Source organism: Squalius cephalus (assembly GCF_949319135.1).
Source record: "Squalius cephalus genome assembly, chromosome: 13".
NCBI classification, from domain to species: domain Eukaryota; kingdom Metazoa; phylum Chordata; class Actinopteri; order Cypriniformes; family Leuciscidae; genus Squalius; species Squalius cephalus.
This window is the reverse complement of record NC_137134.1, coordinates 38,650,075-38,668,086: the sequence shown is the minus strand read 5'-3', so window position 1 is coordinate 38,668,086 and position 18,012 is coordinate 38,650,075. Positions and strand designations below refer to the sequence as shown.

Genomic DNA, 18,012 nt, shown 5'->3' with positions numbered 1-18,012 from the left:
CGTTTGTAACACTTTTGCGTCCCCTGAGAGTGTTCCTTTGTAACAACTTTGCGTTAGCTTGTAACAATTTTTCGTTCCCCGAGAAACTGTTAGTTTGTAACACCTTTGCGTTCGTTTGTAACACTTTTGCGTCCCCTGAGAGTGTTCCTTTGTAACAACTTTGCGTTAGCTTGTAACACTTTTGCGTTCCCCGAGAAACTGTTAGTTTGTAACACCTTTGCGTTAGTTTGTAACACTTTTGTGTTCCCTGATAAACGGTGCTCGTTTGTAACACCTTTGTATTAGCTTGTAACACTTTTGCGTTCCCCGAGAAACTGTTAGTTTGTAACACCTTTGCGTTAGTTTGTAACACTTTTGTGTTCCTTTGTAACACCTTTGCTTTAGTTTGTAACACTTTTGCGTTCCCTGATAAACTGTGTTCGTTTGTAACATCTTTTCGTTAGCTTGTAACACTTTTGTGTTCCCTGATAAACCGCGTTTGTTTGTAACACCTTTGCTTTAGTTTGTAACACTTTTGCGTTCCCTGATAAACCGCGTTCGTTTGTAACATCTTTTCGTTAGCTTGTAACACTTTTGTGTTCCCTGATAAACCGCGTTCGTTTGTAACATATTTTCGTTAGCTTGTAACACTTTTGCGTCCCCTGATAAACTGCGTTTGTTTGAAACATCTTTTCGTTAGCTTGTAACACTTTTGCGTCCCCTGATAAACTGCGTTTGTTTGAAACATCTTTTCGTTAGCTTGTAACACTTTTGTGTCCCCTGAGAAACTGTTCGTTTGTAACACCTTTGCGTTAGCTTGTAACACTATTGTGTTCCCTGATAAACTGCGTTCGTTTGTAACATCTTTGCGTTAGTTCGTAACACTTTTGTGTTCCCTGATAAACCGCGTTTGTTTGTAACATCTTTTCGTTAGCTTGTAACACTTGTGTTCCCTGATAAACCGCGTTTGTTTGTAACATATTTTCGTAGCTTGTAACACTTTTGCGTTAGCTTGTAACACTTTTGTGTCCCCTGAGAAACTGTTCGTTTGTAACACCTTTGCGTTAGCTTGTAACACTATTGTGTTCCCTGATAAACTGCGTTCGTTTGTAACATCTTTGCGTTAGTTCGTAACACTTTTGCGTTCCCTGATAAACTGCGTTCGTTTGTAACATCTTTGCGTTAGTTCGCAACACTTTTGTGTTCCCTGATAAACTGCGTTAGTTTGTAACATCTTTTCGTTAGTTCGTAACACTTTTGCGTTCCCTGATAAACTGCGTTCGTTTGTAACATCTTTGCGTTAGTTCGTAACACTTTTGCGTTCCCTGATAAACTGCGTTCGTTTGTAACATCTTTGCGTTAGTTCGCAACACTTTTGTGTTCCCTGATAAACTGCGTTCGTTTGTAACATCTTTGCGTTAGTTCGCAACACTTTTGTGTTCCCTGATAAACTGCGTTAGTTTGTAACACCTTTTCGTTAGCTTATAACACTTTTGTGTTCCCTGATAAACTGCGTTAGTTTGTAACACCTTTGCGTTAGTTTGTAACACTTTTGCGTTCCTTGATCAACTGCGTTCGTTTGTAACACCTTTGCGTAGTTTGTATAAAGTTAGTTTGTTTCCCTGATAAACTGCGTTAGTTTGTAACACTTTTGCGTTCCTTGATAAACTGCGTACGTTTGTAACACCTTTGCGTTAGTTTGTAACACTTTTGTCTTCCTTGATAAACTGCGTTCGTTTGTAACACCTTTGCGTTAGTTTGTAACACTTTTGTCTTCCTTGATAAACTGCGTTCGTTTGTAACACCTTTGCGTTAGTTTGTAACACTTTTGTGTTCCCTGATAAACTGTTCATTTGTAACATATTTTCGTTAGTTTGTAACACTTTTGTGTTCCCTGATAAACCGCGTTAGTTTGTAACACTTTTGCGTTCCTTGGTAAACTGCGTTCGTTTGTAACACTTTTGCATTAAATTGTAACACTTTTGTGTTCATTGATAAACTGCGTTAGTTTGTAACATTTTTGTTAGTTTGTAACACTTTTGTGTTCCCTGATAAACCGCGTTCGTTTGTAACACCTTTGCGTTAGTTTGTAACACTTTTGTCTTCCTTGATAAACTGCGTACGTTTGTAACACCTTTGCGTTAGTTTGTAACACTTTTGTCTTCCTTGATAAACTGCGTTCGTTTGTAACACCTTTGCGTTAGTTTGTAACACTTTTGTGTTCCCTGATAAACTGTTCATTTGTAACATATTTTCGTTAGTTTGTAACACTTTTGTGTTCCCTGATAAACCGCGTTAGTTTGTAACACTTTTGCGTTCCTTGATAAACTGCGTTCGTTTGTAACACCTTTGCGTTAGTTTGTAACACTTTTGTGTTCCCTGATAAACCGTGTTCATTTGTAACACCTTTGCATTAGTTTGTAACACTTTTGTGTTCCTTGATAAACTGCGTACGTTTGTAACACCTTTGCGTTAGTTTGTAACACTTTTGTCTTCCTTGATAAACTGCGTACGTTTGTAACACCTTTGCGTTAGTTTGTAACACTTTTGTCTTCCTTGATAAACTGCGTTCGTTTGTAACACCTTTGCGTTAGTTTGTAACACTTTTGTGTTCCCTGATAAACTGTTCATTTGTAACATATTTTCGTTAGTTTGTAACACTTTTGTGTTCCCTGATAAACCGCGTTAGTTTGTAACACTTTTGCGTTCCTTGATAAACTGCGTTCGTTTGTAACACTTTTGCATTAAATTGTAACACTTTTGTGTTCCTTGATAAACTGCGTTAGTTTGTAACATTTTCGTTAGTTTGTAACACTTTTGTGTTCCCTGATAAACCGCGTTCGTTTGTAACACCTTTGCGTTAGTTTAACACTTTTGCGTTCCTTGATAAACTGCGTTCGTTTGTAACACCTTTGCGTTAGTTTGTAACACTTTTGTGTTCCCTGATAAACCGTGTTCATTTGTAACACCTTTGCATTAGTTTGTAACACTTTTGTGTTCCCTGATAAACTGCGTTCGTTTGTAACACCTTTGCATTAGTTTGTAACACTTTTGTGTTCCCTGATAAACTGCGTTCGTTTGTAATACCTTTGTGTTAGCTTGTAACACCTTTGTGTCCCCTGAGAAACTGTTCGTTTGAAACACCTTTGCGTTAGCTTGTAACACTTTTGTGTTCCCTGATAAACTACGTTCGTTTGTAACATTTTCATTAGTTTGTAACACTTTTGTGTTCCCTGATAAACCGCGTTTGTTTGTAACACCTTTGTGTTAGCTTGTAACACTTTTGTGTTCCTTGAGAAACTTTGCTGTTTTTTGTAACACTTTTGCGTTTGCTGAGAAACTTTGCGTTCGTTTGTAACCTTTGCGTTAGCTTGTAACACTTTTGCGTTCCGAGAAACTGCGTTCGTTTTGTAACACTTTCGCGTTCCCTTGAGAAACTTTACGTTAATTTGTAACACTTTTGCGTTGGTTTGTTACAATTTTGCGTCCCCTGAGAAACTTTGCGTTGGTTTGTTTGTAACTTTTGCATTCCCTTGTGAAACTTGAGTTCCCTTGAGAAAGTTTGCGTTCGCACACAAAGAACATGACAAACGCAAAAGCATTGAAATATATGTTTTCCATCACCATGTCCCTTTAGGGGCTCTGTACAAATGACAGTATATTTCAAAAGAAAAAGCATTAAGATTGAGATACTCATTGAATAGCCTGTATTTGAAAATACACCACATGATGGAAGTTAAATGCAATTTTATGTCGACTTCAAACGTAACTTGTTAACATGAGACGGATATGATAGATTCACTTACCAATCCAGAGAAAGGGCCGGTTTACACGAGTAACACAAGTTCATCCACCCAGAAAAATGGTTAACCTCAAAACACTTCACAGCACAAAAAACACATTTTTTTTAATCAACAGCATGAATATTTTAAGTAGTGATTTAGTCGTACAAAATCAAATCGAACACCAGAGTTTCTCTTCATGAAGTTTTATTAAAATAACAATTACATGTCAATCTACAATACAACATTCATCAGTAAAATAAATATGGCATATATTCAGAGCTCTTTAACAATAATGCTACACAACACTACACAAAATAACAAGTGCAATTCGGTCAACAGCGAATAATCCGGATATTAACAGAATATTTACAGACAGATCGCAGAAATCCTCAAGTTGGATCAGAGAAGAGCTAGAACAGATTTAATGAACGTTTGCTGGAATTCAAAACTTAAACAGAATAAAGCTTTTTATCTTAATTACTCGATGTATAAAGTCTGGCGTTCACATTTCTCATTAAGTTTTGTTAGTTATCGCTCGACCTTCCTTGTATTTCCATGACAACAGGAAAACTGAGAGTGTTTGTAAATATGCTGTAGTTTCAGAAGCCGTATCACAAAACACGAGCAGAACAAATCGCTGTTGTTTTAGTTTTAGTAATATTTTGAATAATATACTTTCATGTTAATTATAATAAAACAAAATATATATATATATTCGTTATGTGCTTGTGTCATTTTACTACATACATATTAAATATATATATTAATAGTACTATTTAGGTTTAATTTATTTTTTATTTCAGTTTTCATTTATTTCCAGTTAATATTTTTACCACTTAAAACTGCGAAAAGCAACATTTCTAATGTTAATGTTCTAAGTTAAAACAGCTTAAATTTAGTTTGTTTTCCAACTAAAATGTATTTTAGCTTTATTTCAATTAACAGAAATGTTTTTAACAGTTTTAGTTAAAGTTAACAATAATAACCCTGGAACAAATGTCTGTGAAATTCATTCGTACATTAATTTCCGCACTAAATTTAACGCAACATGATGTACGAATTAACGTACGAAAAAACTGCAGCGATTCTGCTCGTGTTTCACGAACGACGTCAAGTGTTTGTAAATAAAAATTACGTTGCAGTAACGTAATCGCAGCTCAGTTACGAGAAGGTGTGTGAGAACATACTGGCAGCTTAATTGAGGTTTACGTTTATAATAACAATAACTTTTATGTGTCAAAAAAAAAAATTGGCACCAAACATTTAAAAATAGCAGTTTTTAAAGTTAGCAACATGTTTTGTGCAATAAAGCAATACATTTGAATATGTGCGCACTGAAAAAAATCAGTGTTTTATAACATGTCATTGTTCGTAATGAAATCCTTTTCGCAATTTCGTGATTCTGAAAGATTCGTTCATGGATGTTTCGAATCTTTCCTCCACACATCTATTTAAAGGGATTTTTCAGGTAAATGTTAACCGTTGAAATGCAAACATATAACAGGAAGTGCTCAAAGAGGAATGACAGATTCCTGTTCCTGAACAACACATGATGGACAGAAGACAGAAAACGAAGAGTTCTGGGACAGGTTCCAGACTGAAGGTAGATGACGGTGTAGAAGAACAGAAGATCCACTGAGTTCACGTCAGTTACTGAATGTCTTTACACGTATGAAGATATGAGTCCAGGCACGACACACACACACGAGTTCCTGAGTGTGTCATTGTCCTGATTTGCGGGGCGTGGCCACTTGCCTCTTCTTCGCCTGGTAGAAGTCTGTCGGGATAAAAGAGGGCGTCTATTATTAGTCAAACTGTCATTCACACCATCATTATTACTCAGCATTTTACTCCTACATAAAAAACTATTAGGATTGACCACATGATAATTCAACAGTTTATACATATATAAATATATACACACAGCCATTCAAAAGTTTAAAAAAAAACAGCAATATTGTTAAATATTATGACAATTTAAAATAATTGTTTTCTATTTTAATATATTTTAAAATGTAATTTATTCCTGTTATTTTTAGCACCATTACTCCAGTCTTCAGTGTCACATGATCCTTCAGAAATCATTCTAATATGATGATTTGATGCTCAAGAAACATAACAGTTGAAAACAGTTATTTACATTTTTATTTCAGGATTCTATGGTGAATAGAAAGTTCAGAAGAACAGCATTTATCTGAAATAGAATATTTTGTAACTTTAAACACTACCGTTCAAAAGTTTGGGGTCAGTAAGAATTTTTATTTTTAGGGGGGGGGGGGGGGGATAAAATAAATCAATATTTTTATTCATCAAGGATGAATTAAATTGATCAAAAGTGACAGACATGTATAATGTTACAAAAGCTTTCCATTTCAAAGTGGAATTTTTTTTTTTACTTTCTATTCATCAAAGAATCCTAAAAATGTTTTCAACATTGATAATTCAATCAGATCATCATATTAGAGTGATTTCTGAAGGATCATGTGACACTGAAGACTGGAGTAATGATGCTGAACATTCAGCTTTGATCACAGGAATAAATTACACTTTAGAAATTCACAAAGAAAATCGCCGTTTTAAATAATAATAATAATAATAATAATAATTCACAATATTACTGTTTTTTTTTATCTAATAAATGCAGCCTTGGTGTTTTTCTTTTAAAAACATGAATAATCTTACCGATCTAAAACATGAGATGAATAGTGTATATCTCTCACCTGTGATGTTCGTCTGTTTCCTCTTCATCTCTGCTCTCTTTTCCGGCGTTTTCTCCACGTCCTGCGGAACCGATCCGAATCTGTTCTCTTTTCCCGGTGATCCTGCGGAATTCCGTGCGTCCTCACAGCTCCGGTACAGCACGGGCACGCGCACGCAGGACACGCCCACCCAGCGGAAGTCTCCGCCCTCCAACGGCTTCTCCGCTACGAAGTCGAAGCTCCAACGACGCGACGCGTCCTCCAGGTCTTTCCTCAGCGCGTCGCGATACTCGCGCTGGAGCTGCTCGCGATCCACCGGACCGAACAGGCTTCTTCTCGTCGGCCCGGTTCCGAGGGCTCGAAGGATCCGCTTGTGTGCCGCCATTTTCTGAAGCAAAAGACACGAGAGTCACGGTTACTAGTGAGGAAACCAACCGTCCCTGAACATCACGTGGTGCGTTCAAGTCATCTCGTAAAGAAGATCGTGTTTTTACGAGTTAAACGGACATGAACGCCACCACAATGTCGTAAATACGAGTGGGAAGCTCGGGATTTTCTTTAAGCCCCGATCTTTACGAGTTGTGGGCGTGTCAGTGAGAAACATGGCGGAATATATTAGTAGTGATATTGTCAGGCTTTTCTATTTACAGCGAAGCTAAACGCCTGCACAGAATATGATGGTTTGCAGAGGCTTCTTAAATTAATTAAAAACATAAAAAAGCAGAGCACATAATATTGCACATTTCTTTGTTATTCATTTTCTATAAGTAGAGTTTAAGAACCTTGCTGTATTTTTGTGTTATTAATTAGAAAGTAAACCGCAATCTTACTCACATACTACACGAACTTCCCAGAGAACTTGAACGCACAACCCAACCCGTGTTTTTGAGTTCTCCTGCAAAGTAAACCTTGCCGTGTCTGTCTCGTCTCCTCATGTGTGCGTGTTTCTGCTGTTCTGTGATCAGCTTTTAAAGGCTGCTTTGAGTCATCATGAGTTGCAGAGACATGTGTGGACATGTTCCTCTGACTGCAGTAAGCGCGTCTCGCCAGCAGAGGGCCGCCATCTTATTAAACTACACGATCAGCTCTGAATACAGCATATATACAAATTACATATACAAATAAAATACTTAAAATATTTCCATCTTACATGAGGGACGTCTCACTAATTATAAAATTGAATGAATATTCATACAAAACCACTAAAACAATACTTTGTATTATAAACTACTTAGTAAGTAGTCTTAAACTACTAATATAACAGAAAATAATAATTTTGAGATTCTTACGACTGACAAACCAACGTTTCACATGAAAGTGTCAGAATCTCTTATAAAAATATATTTAAAATTTTTAATTATTTTCCTGATTAAAAAAAATCAATCATATATATATATATATATATATAATTTATTTATAAAGTTTTTAGCCCATCTTTTTTTCTGAGATTTTTTGTTTGTTTTATTAACTCATTAATTAACTATTATTTAACTAAAATTATAATTGTGGTAATATAATACATTTAAAATAGTCGAAATTATGACTTAAAAGTCGAAAATATTACTAGTCAAAAATTGACTTGTTAGTAATTGACAAAAAAAAATTATGATAAAAGTCGAAATGACATAAAAAGTCAAAATTGTGACTTAAAAAGTAAATTATGACAAAGACAATTATTTTGTCATAAGAATCTTTTTTTCCATGAGAATGTTTAAACATTTTTTATTTAAATTGCTTATTATTATTATTATTTAACTCAACAATTAACTATTATTTAACTATAATAGGCTTAATACTTGTGATAATATAATAAATATAAAATATTTCTTTTGACATTCTTAATATGACAGGGCTGACAAAACCAGCCCAAAGTTCACACATCAAAGTGTCAGAATCTGACATTATTACATATTAAATTAAATAAATCTATAATAATAAATATAGAATTGTGATGTATAAATTATTTGTCAAAGATTTCAGCATTATTTTTTTTAACTCATATTTTATTTAGAAAAGATATGATCTATCATTCATGATGTCATGACAAAAGGTGCCATTGAGTCCATGAGATGGAACATAAAGTTCATTACGAAAATAAATTCAAGACTGCGGCGGGAAAGCGAGCGTTTGTTTGATTGGTCAGAAGTGACGCAGACACGCCGACTCTACTCTCTGGGTCCACGTGAACACAAGTCTCGTGTAAACCGGTAGAAAGAAAACAGGTCGCGATTTTGACATGAGTTCACTTTACATTAACATTCAAACAGCGATAATATAAAAAAAATATCAATCAATCACGTGCCTTCTGATCTATATATTCAAGTTTAAGTGAAAAGTTTTCAGTTAAAGTTCGTCTGAGATGTTCATATTACTCGGCTGTTATTCAAAACAGCCAAGAGTTTAAACTAGTTGTATCAACAGTTTTCCTAACATTCTTGTGATAAATGAGAACAACTTTAAACAAACGCCATGAACATGAAAAACGATGAAAAACAAGCAACTTACATGTTTTTTGCTTCTGACGAGTTTTAAAAATCTGTAAAATCGCTGTTTGCTGAGTGAACTTGAGAGGTTTCAGGTGTCCTGGACAGCAGTGTCGAGTTTAAACTGAAGTTTAGAAGTGTCTTCAGGTGAAAGTGGAGAAATTCAATCCTGGGCGAGAGTAGCAGTGGATACGAGATGTTCTTCTTCAGCGCTGGAGGGACTTTCTGAACTTTTACGAACTCCGATGGGCGTGTCTAGACTGTGGGCGGGGTCCAGTGAGCACAGCACGTGGACTGTGCCCGATAAACACACGTGCAGCGTGAACGCGCCTTCACGGGAACATTCCTGTGGATCTGTGTCACAGAACAGAAGGTCCTGAAGTCACTGAGTGGATCCGCCCGATATATATTACACACACTATTTCTTTTAAGCGTTTATTTGCCTTTCTTGCATGAGCAGTTAAATTACAAAAAAAAGTACATGTACATAGCCAGCAAAAAAGAAAAGAAAAATAGGACTATTCTTCAACAGAAAGGAGCTTTTAGAAATAATTGAGAACTTTCTTACTGTTAAAAACAATGTTTTTTAATCTATTTTTTTTGTTTTTATCCCTGCTGCTGCTGAGCCAAGCTTGCTTTTTTAACCCACCAAAAGTGCTTTTTTTTAAAATGTTTTTTAGCCTGTAAACTTGATTTCTGTTTCATGTATAATTCATATAATTAGGTTTGCAAGCAGTTGATAGGGGTTTTGTAAAATATTTAGAATTGCAAACATCTAGAATTGTACACGTTTAATTCGGCTTTCTAAAGACTGATAGAAAACCATGAGATTAATTGTCAATATTTGATTTTATTGACTGCCACAATGACATACAGAAAGTCAAAATTTGACATAAAAGTAGAAATTATGAATTAAATAGTCTAAATATTACAAAAAATGTCATAATTCTTACTTAAAAGCTACTTATGACTTAAAAATCGAAATAATAAAAAGTTGGAATTCTGACTTAAGTCATAATTATGACATCAAAATATGAAATAAGACGTTCATTTCAAAACTGACTTTAAAAGTTTGGCTAATTTTTGACACATTTTAATATCTCTGTGTTCTCCCCGCCCACATAAAGACTCATTTTGTCAAAAAGCACATTTCATAAATAAAAACTTTTCTACATGTTTATTTCATCATTGTTAGCCTACTTGTATCACACACACACAAATTAATAATACAAAAAAGTATGACTTCAAAAAATATGATTCCCTCCATTTTGGAGTTAAAATAACACTTTTGAAAGTGTGAAATATGCACATTACTCACTGAGTATATTTGTTAAAATGTAATGTGCATATTTCACACTTTTAAAAGTGTTATTTTAACGCCAAAATGGAGGGAGTCATATACACATTTCAGGAGTGTTCATTTTGACTAAAATTTTGTTAAATGTACACTGGCTTTTTTGCTGTGTACATTTTCCAAATGTATTTATTCCATATAAAACATAGTAATATTTAATCCAGAATAAAATAATTAACACAACAACTGCCCTAATTTAGTGCCAATAAACACAACAGCATGAAATAAAATCAGTCACAGTTTGTTCACTAATGAGACCGACCGAGTAATGAAGTCCATCCTTCCCACGACAATCAGCAGGAAAGGCCATTCTTTAGTTTAATTAATGGCCGCTATTCATTAGTGTTTGCGGTTTGGCGGGAGTCAGACAAGACATTCCACTGCGCGAGGAAGCCGCGGGAAAAAAATCAGCGAGTCACCCGACGCGTGACTCATCAGAACGTGACGTCACGGAGCCGCGAGTAAAGCGAGGGAAAGAGCGGGTAAGTTTGAGTTTCTGTTCATTCATTCATTCAGATTCATTCAGTCTCCTCGCTCTTGTGATAAATTATTAATATGACTGAATTCAAACTTCATACATGCAGCCTTATGAGCTCGCATTAACTGAAAAAACGTGGAATATTTGTACTTTTAGAAATTAATTTGTCAAACCAGAAGAATACCGAGTGAACTGCTAAAAGTGATTTACAATGGTGGAAAAAGTAAACGGTTATTGGTCAGGTAAACTAGCGAATGACTGAGTTAGAATGAATGATATAATCCATCATAACTCATTCTCTGTCAGCAGGTACAAAACGTGAACATGTAAAGGACTTCGCCAGTCAGTCACCACCCTGAAGTCGAGTTTAAGTAAGAGGTTGTGATCAGTGATCTTATGAAAGCTAGAATTATGACTGCCGTTTGTTTGGTCTGGATCGTGACGTCATTTAGCAGAAGCGGGAATGAAGGATTTAATCCGGACAGATTTATTCACTACTACACCTCATCAAACCACACCTATCTGCACTTTTTTCATGCATTTTAATATTCTTATGTATAAAGACAATTAATACTGTGAAAAAGTAATATTATAAATGTGTCAAATATTTAGTAACACATCACGTTTTTCTACTCATTGTAGTACTGTACTGTGTTAGGTGTATTTTATTAATTTATACAATTATTTTATTTAAATCAAATTTCATGTTTTTTAATCAGTGTGATTAATTACCGTTTAATAAAGCAATAAGCCCCACGAAGCGTGTTTTACAGTGGATGTAGAACAGCTGAGGGCCGTTAGACTCGACGCGGAGTAAAACCCCTTAGCGCAGGGTTCATCAATCTCGGTCCTGGAGGGCCGCTGTCCTGCAGAGTTTAGCTGCAACTAGCTCCAACACACCTGTTTGAAAGTTTCTAGTATGCCTAGTGAGACCTTGATTAGCTGGTTCAGGTGTGTTTAATTGGGGTTGGAGCTAAACTCTGCAGGACAGCGGCCCTCCAGGACCGAGATTGGTAAACCCTGCCTTAGCTGTTCTAAATCCACTGTAAATCACGGCTTCAAGGGGCTTATTGCTTGTAGAAAACAGTTACTCCATAAAAATATTCATTTTAATATTTATTTTATTCATAAAATCAACAACAGCAACAAAAAAAATATAACGTTATAACACATTTATTCCTCCGCCAAGCAATGTAGTTCCAAAGAGGTTGCTAAGCAACACATGCAGCAACAGAGCATCACAAATGGCAGTTGCGCAGTAACACTAATGTGATGCGGTCACAGGTGTGTGTTTGTGGAGTCATTTACCACGGCTTCGACCAATCAGAATCAAGGACCGGAACTCTGTATTATAATCTTATTTTTTTTTTCACATTTTTCCCACTGCTTTTCGTATTTTCAATTAAATCGTTATTTTTACAAAATATATTTAAAACAAATTGTATTTATTTTTATAATTAATTGTGTAAATGTTTTATTTAAACAATTTATAATTTTATTAATTTTAAACAAATATTTTCAATTTGTATTCTATTGTATTTATTTGCATAATTTTTTTTAATCAAATGTATTTGTAAATTAGTTTAATCTTATTTTTACTGATTTTGTCAAATGTACTGACTCCCTAGCTCTCTTGTGGCCCCCTGAAGGTCCCCAGTTCAAATAACCCAGAAAACCCCTGGGTTCAAATTATATATAAAAATGTATATCCATCATAGAGGCTCAAGTTGACAAATAGACTTTGGATTTAAAAAAAAGCAATCATCAAAACTCCAAGCAATTCAGATAAAAGAGTCAATGTAGAGTTAAAGTTGGTCGCCCTCTGCTGGTACTACAACAACACTGCACATATACCTATACACATGATCTGTAGTACCCATTTTAATTACATTTAAGTATTTGAGAACATTTCTCCCTTTATTATATTTCTACTTTTAATGTTGACTGTCTGTCCGTATCAGATTCCTCATGCGAGGGATTTTACTGAAAACCTGCATCTGAAAATACACTTGCGGCTAAATTAGATCTTGAAATTAAGCTCCAGACAACTTACAATAAAACCTCAAACAAGGTTCAGATGTCAATATAGTTTAATATTTAACCAGGATTTTCAGCGAGTCAGTGATCACTACTGTACACAAACATTAAATGTGTTCACAATGCTAACACTATAAACGGCTACAAAAACAAAAGCGGTTTTGTGGTTATTCTTTAGGAAAATATTCTACTACTATAGCATAAATCTAAATTCTACATTTACAAGACAACAAGGAGAAAAAAAAAAAAAAGGAGCACAGGTATGTTTAAACAAATTAAAATAACTACACAAACAAACAAGGGACAGTTGTATTTTTATTATCTAACATTTGCAAAGATAATAAATACTGTAAATGAAGGCTAATGCATAAACGTCTTGATTAACCCTGTATGAACTGTTCCCCATTTGTAATTCTTGGATAAAATCTGAGTAAATTAACACTTTACAAATAAACATTTGATTTAAAGTCCCCCTGTGATGTAAATCCAGCTTTTAATGTAGTTTATGTGTCTATGTGGTGTTTTTAATCTGCTTTAAGACAAAGCATGTGTAAGTTCATAAGTCGACAGCATTGCTGAGTATTTCCTCCTTAAAACTGCAGTGAACCAAAGACAGTCTCAAAAACACGCTTTGAAATCGCTGGTGTTTCTGACGTCACAAACTACCTTGTAACCAATCAGATCAACGTGTGATCGTCAACCAGTGGATCTCTGAGCTGAGGGAGTGAGTGGAGGCAGGGCTCATTTGCATATTCATAGAACTGCGCATACTAAATGAGGCAAGGGTGTCGAGTTACACTCATTTTAAGGCATGAAGAAATATTCTTCAAGGGAAAAAAAGGCATTAAGTCTTTTTTGTGATCAAAGATGAGTTTTACAGGGGGACTTTAAATTCAGACAACCCTATAAAATGGCCAATTATTAAATTAAAACACGTACAACATTGTAAAAATTCACAGAGACAGGATATTTTTTGTAATGAGTTTTAATTCAAATCAACATTATAAACAGTACAAACACTACAAGGAAAAAAACAAACGAGAATGAAAGCTGTTCTTCATTCCACCCCCTGCTGGCGACACAGTGTCGTTACATCGTCCCCCTCTGATCGCACACAAACACAAAGCAAAACGCTAGCGGTCGAGCTCAGGCGACAGGAAATGAGCTCATCGCAGCAGGACCAATCACATTCACCGGCAAAAACACAAATAAGTCTTAAAAGTGTGAGATGGAATGCCGTCGCATTAAAACTGCAGCTACAGAAGGAAACAGAACCGCTAAAATAATGTTCATAAAAAAAACTAAATAAATGGGGGACTCTGAGCAATAAAGTCTTTTCAAAGTTTTTGATCGACGATTTCCCGTCACGACGTTTTTCTCTGTGTCGTGGTTCATTTCCGGTCATTAGATCTGGAGCGACTGTAAACGGAAAAAAAGTCGAGATGTGAGCTCGGTGTTGGACGTCATTCCTGGCCGGACGATATAAAGCAGCGAAACGCTTACCTCCTCGATCGTGAGAAAGATCGCGAGGGCTTGTGGTTCCTGTCGCGGGACAGCGACCTCTCCCTCCTGCGCTCTCTGGAAAGAGATCTAGACAACGTCCAGAACCAGGGTTATTATAGTCAACTAAAAGCGTAAAAATGTTCGTAACTTGGGGGAAAAAAAAAAAGAATGTTAACCGAAAGAATATAAAACGTATCTTAGTTGCCAAAGCAACATCTCATTTTAGTTTACTTAAAACAAGGTACTAAAACAACAAAAATAGACGCATTTAAAGTTACCATAAAATGAAAACATAAATAGCGCCGTTTTCCTGCGCGTAAAAGTTGCGCAAACTCTTACCTGCTACGACTGCGACTGAAGCTCCTCCTCCTGGGCGATCTGAAGAAGAGAAGAGAAGAGCGAGTCAACGCGGTGGCGATCGACACACGAAGGCACCTCAAAAGCCCTGAAACTCCAGCCTGCTAACAGTCACACACTCGTCACCGCCCTGATACAGGGGTGGAGTGGAGATCTCGCCACATGAGCGTTCGCTAAGAGCGTTACGCTCCAGTACAGAGAGCTACACAGTAGAAAAACTCAACGCACTGCAAACAACCCCAACAGAATGAAGACACTGAAAGAAAGCAAGAGCAGCTCTCAAAGCCCACGCTTCTTATGTAACCTGAACCTCCGCTTGGGCTCCCCATCAGCTTTTGCCTAATCTTAACGGAGTCAAGATACCAACCCTGTGTGTTTCAACTCTCAACAGGAGATTTCTCCTCATCTTATATCTGTATTCAGCATTAAACTGTATGAAGCAGGAAAAACTTACTAGTCTTTCGGTTTTCAACAAGCTAGAAAAGGCGAAGGGGTGGCGGCCGGGGAGCAGAATTGGCGGGAAAGTGTAGGCCAGATGCTGCTAGCTGATTAGCTGGCTTGCGGATGGGGGCTGGATGTAGTGGATTTTTCCTGCTTTTATTGGTTAGCCGAAGGCTGTTGCTGGTGGTTGGTAGTGTAGACATTGGGGAACGTAAAACGCTGATTGGTCAGGAATGTGAAGTGGGCCGCTGCCGATTGGGTGTTAAGGTTGGAGGAGGAGGAGGAGCTGACAACGGCATGCTCAGGAACCAATGGGCTGGTGCGACCTGATGACTGGCCACGCCTGGGTCATGTGACACCAACCCAGCCAGCTGATTGGGGCACGCTGGTCACATGATGCTGAAAGAAGACTAGTAGACTGACTCAGAGGGTGGTGAGGAGAGGCATGGTGGTGACTCTGCAACGGGGTTCATTTTTATTAATATAGAGATGATAAGATAAGAAAATAAAAACAACCTTTTCATGTAAAGTTAAGTCAACAAAAGATTGCATTCCAACCATTACTAGAGCCGAGCAGATTACTGAAAACAAGCGACTGGGCTTTGGGCGGCCAATTCGCAAAGTTAGCATAATCAACATTGAATAGCGCTGCGCAAGAAGAGTGCGCGAAATCGCATCCGGGTCAAATTTCAATCCGAAATAAAAGGAATTAAGGACAATTAAACATCCATCACTGCCAAAATTCTCATTATAAATGGTAGAAAAACCTCACTTTACATTTTAAATTAAGTAAACATAAATAAATTGAATTATCGCAATGACTTGATATTAGCAGTAATGAGAATTTGGGTGTAAAAAAGGTGCAAAATTTATCAAAACATCATCACAATGCTAAAAGCAGTAACGCTTTACAATAAGCTTCCATTGGTAATGCAATACACTCGTTACACTAATAACATTTGAAATACTTAAATGTTAAAATTAACCAAGACTAATAATAATTTCATTGTTAGCTAAGATTAACAAACAGAAGCTTATTGTAAAGTGTTAGCCCACCCAACAAGCAATCAAAAAGCTCGTTTTTGTTTTTCCGACTTATAATTTCGGCGTGAAACGCAACCCGGGCGCCGTCATGAGATGAGATTAGCCCAAATAATCACTCGCGGATCTGCATTTAAACAAAACTATCAGAATTTGAGAAGCCCAGTCAGATCATTGCTTAATGGTTATCAATGACAATGAAGATGGAGGAGCTAAAGATCTCCGTCAGATGCCCATCAGAACCGGGACACGTGGCACCGGCAGGGCAGTGGCATCCAGGACTGGCGAAGGGGGCAGAATCGCATTAGTTTCCTCTGAAACACAGTTTACAGAGAGACAGGTGAGCGGGAGAACGGGTTTACCTGCGCCGGGCGGGCGGGCTACGCCTTCGGTAGTCGTCGCGTGGACGTCGGCTCCAGGATGGAGGCGGACCCCGGTTCCGAGTTCGCTTCTCGCCATTGGACAGCTCCACCCTCACTCGGCAACCGCAGAGAGTCCTGCGTGACCCGTCGATTAGACCAGAAGTCGTGATGTAATTTGCTGATGATGATGATGATAACTAGCTTTAAGATCCACACTCACCGTCCGTCTAGTTCTCTGACGGCGTCTGTGGCGTCACGAGGGTCTTCGAATTCGACGAATGCAAAACCAGGAGGGTTTCTGGCCACCCAGACGCTCCTCAGGGGCCCGTAGTAGCCGAACGCCCTCTCCAGTTCCGACTTGTTCCCATTATTCCCAAGATTCCCAACGTACACTTTGCAGTCCAGAGGGCAGTCGCGATGCATGGCTCAATCTGCACAACACAAGAGTACGAGGGGTTACATTTGTTATTTTTGATGTTTGGACCACAAAACCAGTCACATGGGTCCAATTTTAATTATTGCAATTTATACATAAATAAGCTGAATACATAAGTATTCCATTGATGTATGGTTTGTTAGGATAGGACCATACTTAGCCGATACAACTATTAGAAAATCTGGAATCTGAGGGTGCAAAAAAACAACAACGAAACATTGAGAAAATCTCCTTTAAAGTTGTTCATTTATGTTGGCGATTGTGCTGCATCCACTCAAAAAAATAAATGTTTTATATATTTATGGTAGGAAATTTACAAAATATCTTCATGGAACATGATCTTTACTTAATATCCTAATGATGTTTGGCATAAAAGAAAAATTAATAATTTTGACCCATACAATGCATTGTTGGCTATTGGCGCAAATATACCAGTGCGACTCGAGACTGGTTTTTGATCCAGGGTCAAACATATGTTGAGAAATGTTGATTTTATCATGAAATTCAGTCAATAAATGTGTTTGAGTATGTTTAATGTGTGCTGACAGTTAAAACGATCATCTCTTCCTCTATAATACTAGTTACAGCAGCACATAAACATCAGAGGGAATGATGAAAGATTCAGAACAAATATATCATGTCTCATGTAATCCATCAATCAGTGTTTCTAATGCAGAAAGAAGTCAATAAAACAGCTTGTAAACAACAGTAACATTTACCTCAGAAAAGCCACTCAATGACCATCAACAACGGTTTGCTAGAAAAATAACTATAGAGATGAGCATTTTCATAAATGTATGCACTGTAGATTATATTTTTACCCTTAGTCCGTTCTTCAACTGTTATGAAAACAATTGTTATGGCCAGAGATTTACCCTTATGAAAATAAATCGTGGTTTTATTACAGTAAAAGTGTTAGCTAACTGTAGCCTAGGTTTTTTTGATGGATCTTTACCATTTGTATAACCACTGTTTTACTACAAATATCATGGTTAAACTATGGTGAGTGTAGCAAAACCATTGTTAATTTGTGGTTACCATTGCTTAATTATATGCT

At 36.8% G+C, this 18,012-nt stretch overlaps 2 protein-coding genes across 5 annotated transcripts in view; both read right to left on the bottom strand.

Annotated features, from left to right (window-relative positions):
* Nucleotides 1-3,957: 3,957 nt before the first annotated feature.
* cdkn1a (cyclin dependent kinase inhibitor 1A) lies at nucleotides 3,958-9,315 on the bottom strand. 2 transcript variants are annotated; one of them, XM_079891099.1, is made up of 3 exons: nucleotides 8,969-9,315; nucleotides 6,485-6,851; nucleotides 3,958-5,541 (listed from the first exon to the last, which is right to left on the bottom strand). In XM_079891099.1, exons 2-3 carry the CDS (start codon nucleotides 6,846-6,848, stop codon nucleotides 5,486-5,488), a joined length of 420 nt encoding a protein of 139 aa, XP_079747225.1. In that variant the 5' UTR covers nucleotides 6,849-6,851; nucleotides 8,969-9,315; the 3' UTR covers nucleotides 3,958-5,485. The 2 variants fall into 2 exon arrangements, with proteins under 2 accessions (XP_079747225.1, XP_079747226.1); XM_079891100.1 differs by lacking the exon at nucleotides 8,969-9,315 and adding an exon at nucleotides 7,298-7,577.
* Nucleotides 9,316-12,725: 3,410 nt separating this feature from the next.
* srsf3b (serine and arginine rich splicing factor 3b) overlaps nucleotides 12,726-18,012 on the bottom strand; it is a 6,302-nt gene continuing 1,015 nt past the window's right edge. For all 3 annotated transcript variants that reach the window (XM_079891098.1, XM_079891096.1, XM_079891097.1), the window contains exons 2-6: nucleotides 16,740-16,950; nucleotides 16,520-16,654; nucleotides 14,658-14,696; nucleotides 14,319-14,405; nucleotides 12,726-14,234 (exon numbers count right to left, since the gene is read on the bottom strand). In XM_079891098.1, the coding sequence (XP_079747224.1) occupies nucleotides 14,207-14,234; nucleotides 14,319-14,405; nucleotides 14,658-14,696; nucleotides 16,520-16,654; nucleotides 16,740-16,942 (492 nt within the window). In that variant the 5' untranslated portion in view covers nucleotides 16,943-16,950 and the 3' untranslated portion in view covers nucleotides 12,726-14,206. The remainder of the gene's footprint in view (nucleotides 14,235-14,318; nucleotides 14,406-14,657; nucleotides 14,697-16,519; nucleotides 16,655-16,739; nucleotides 16,951-18,012) is intronic.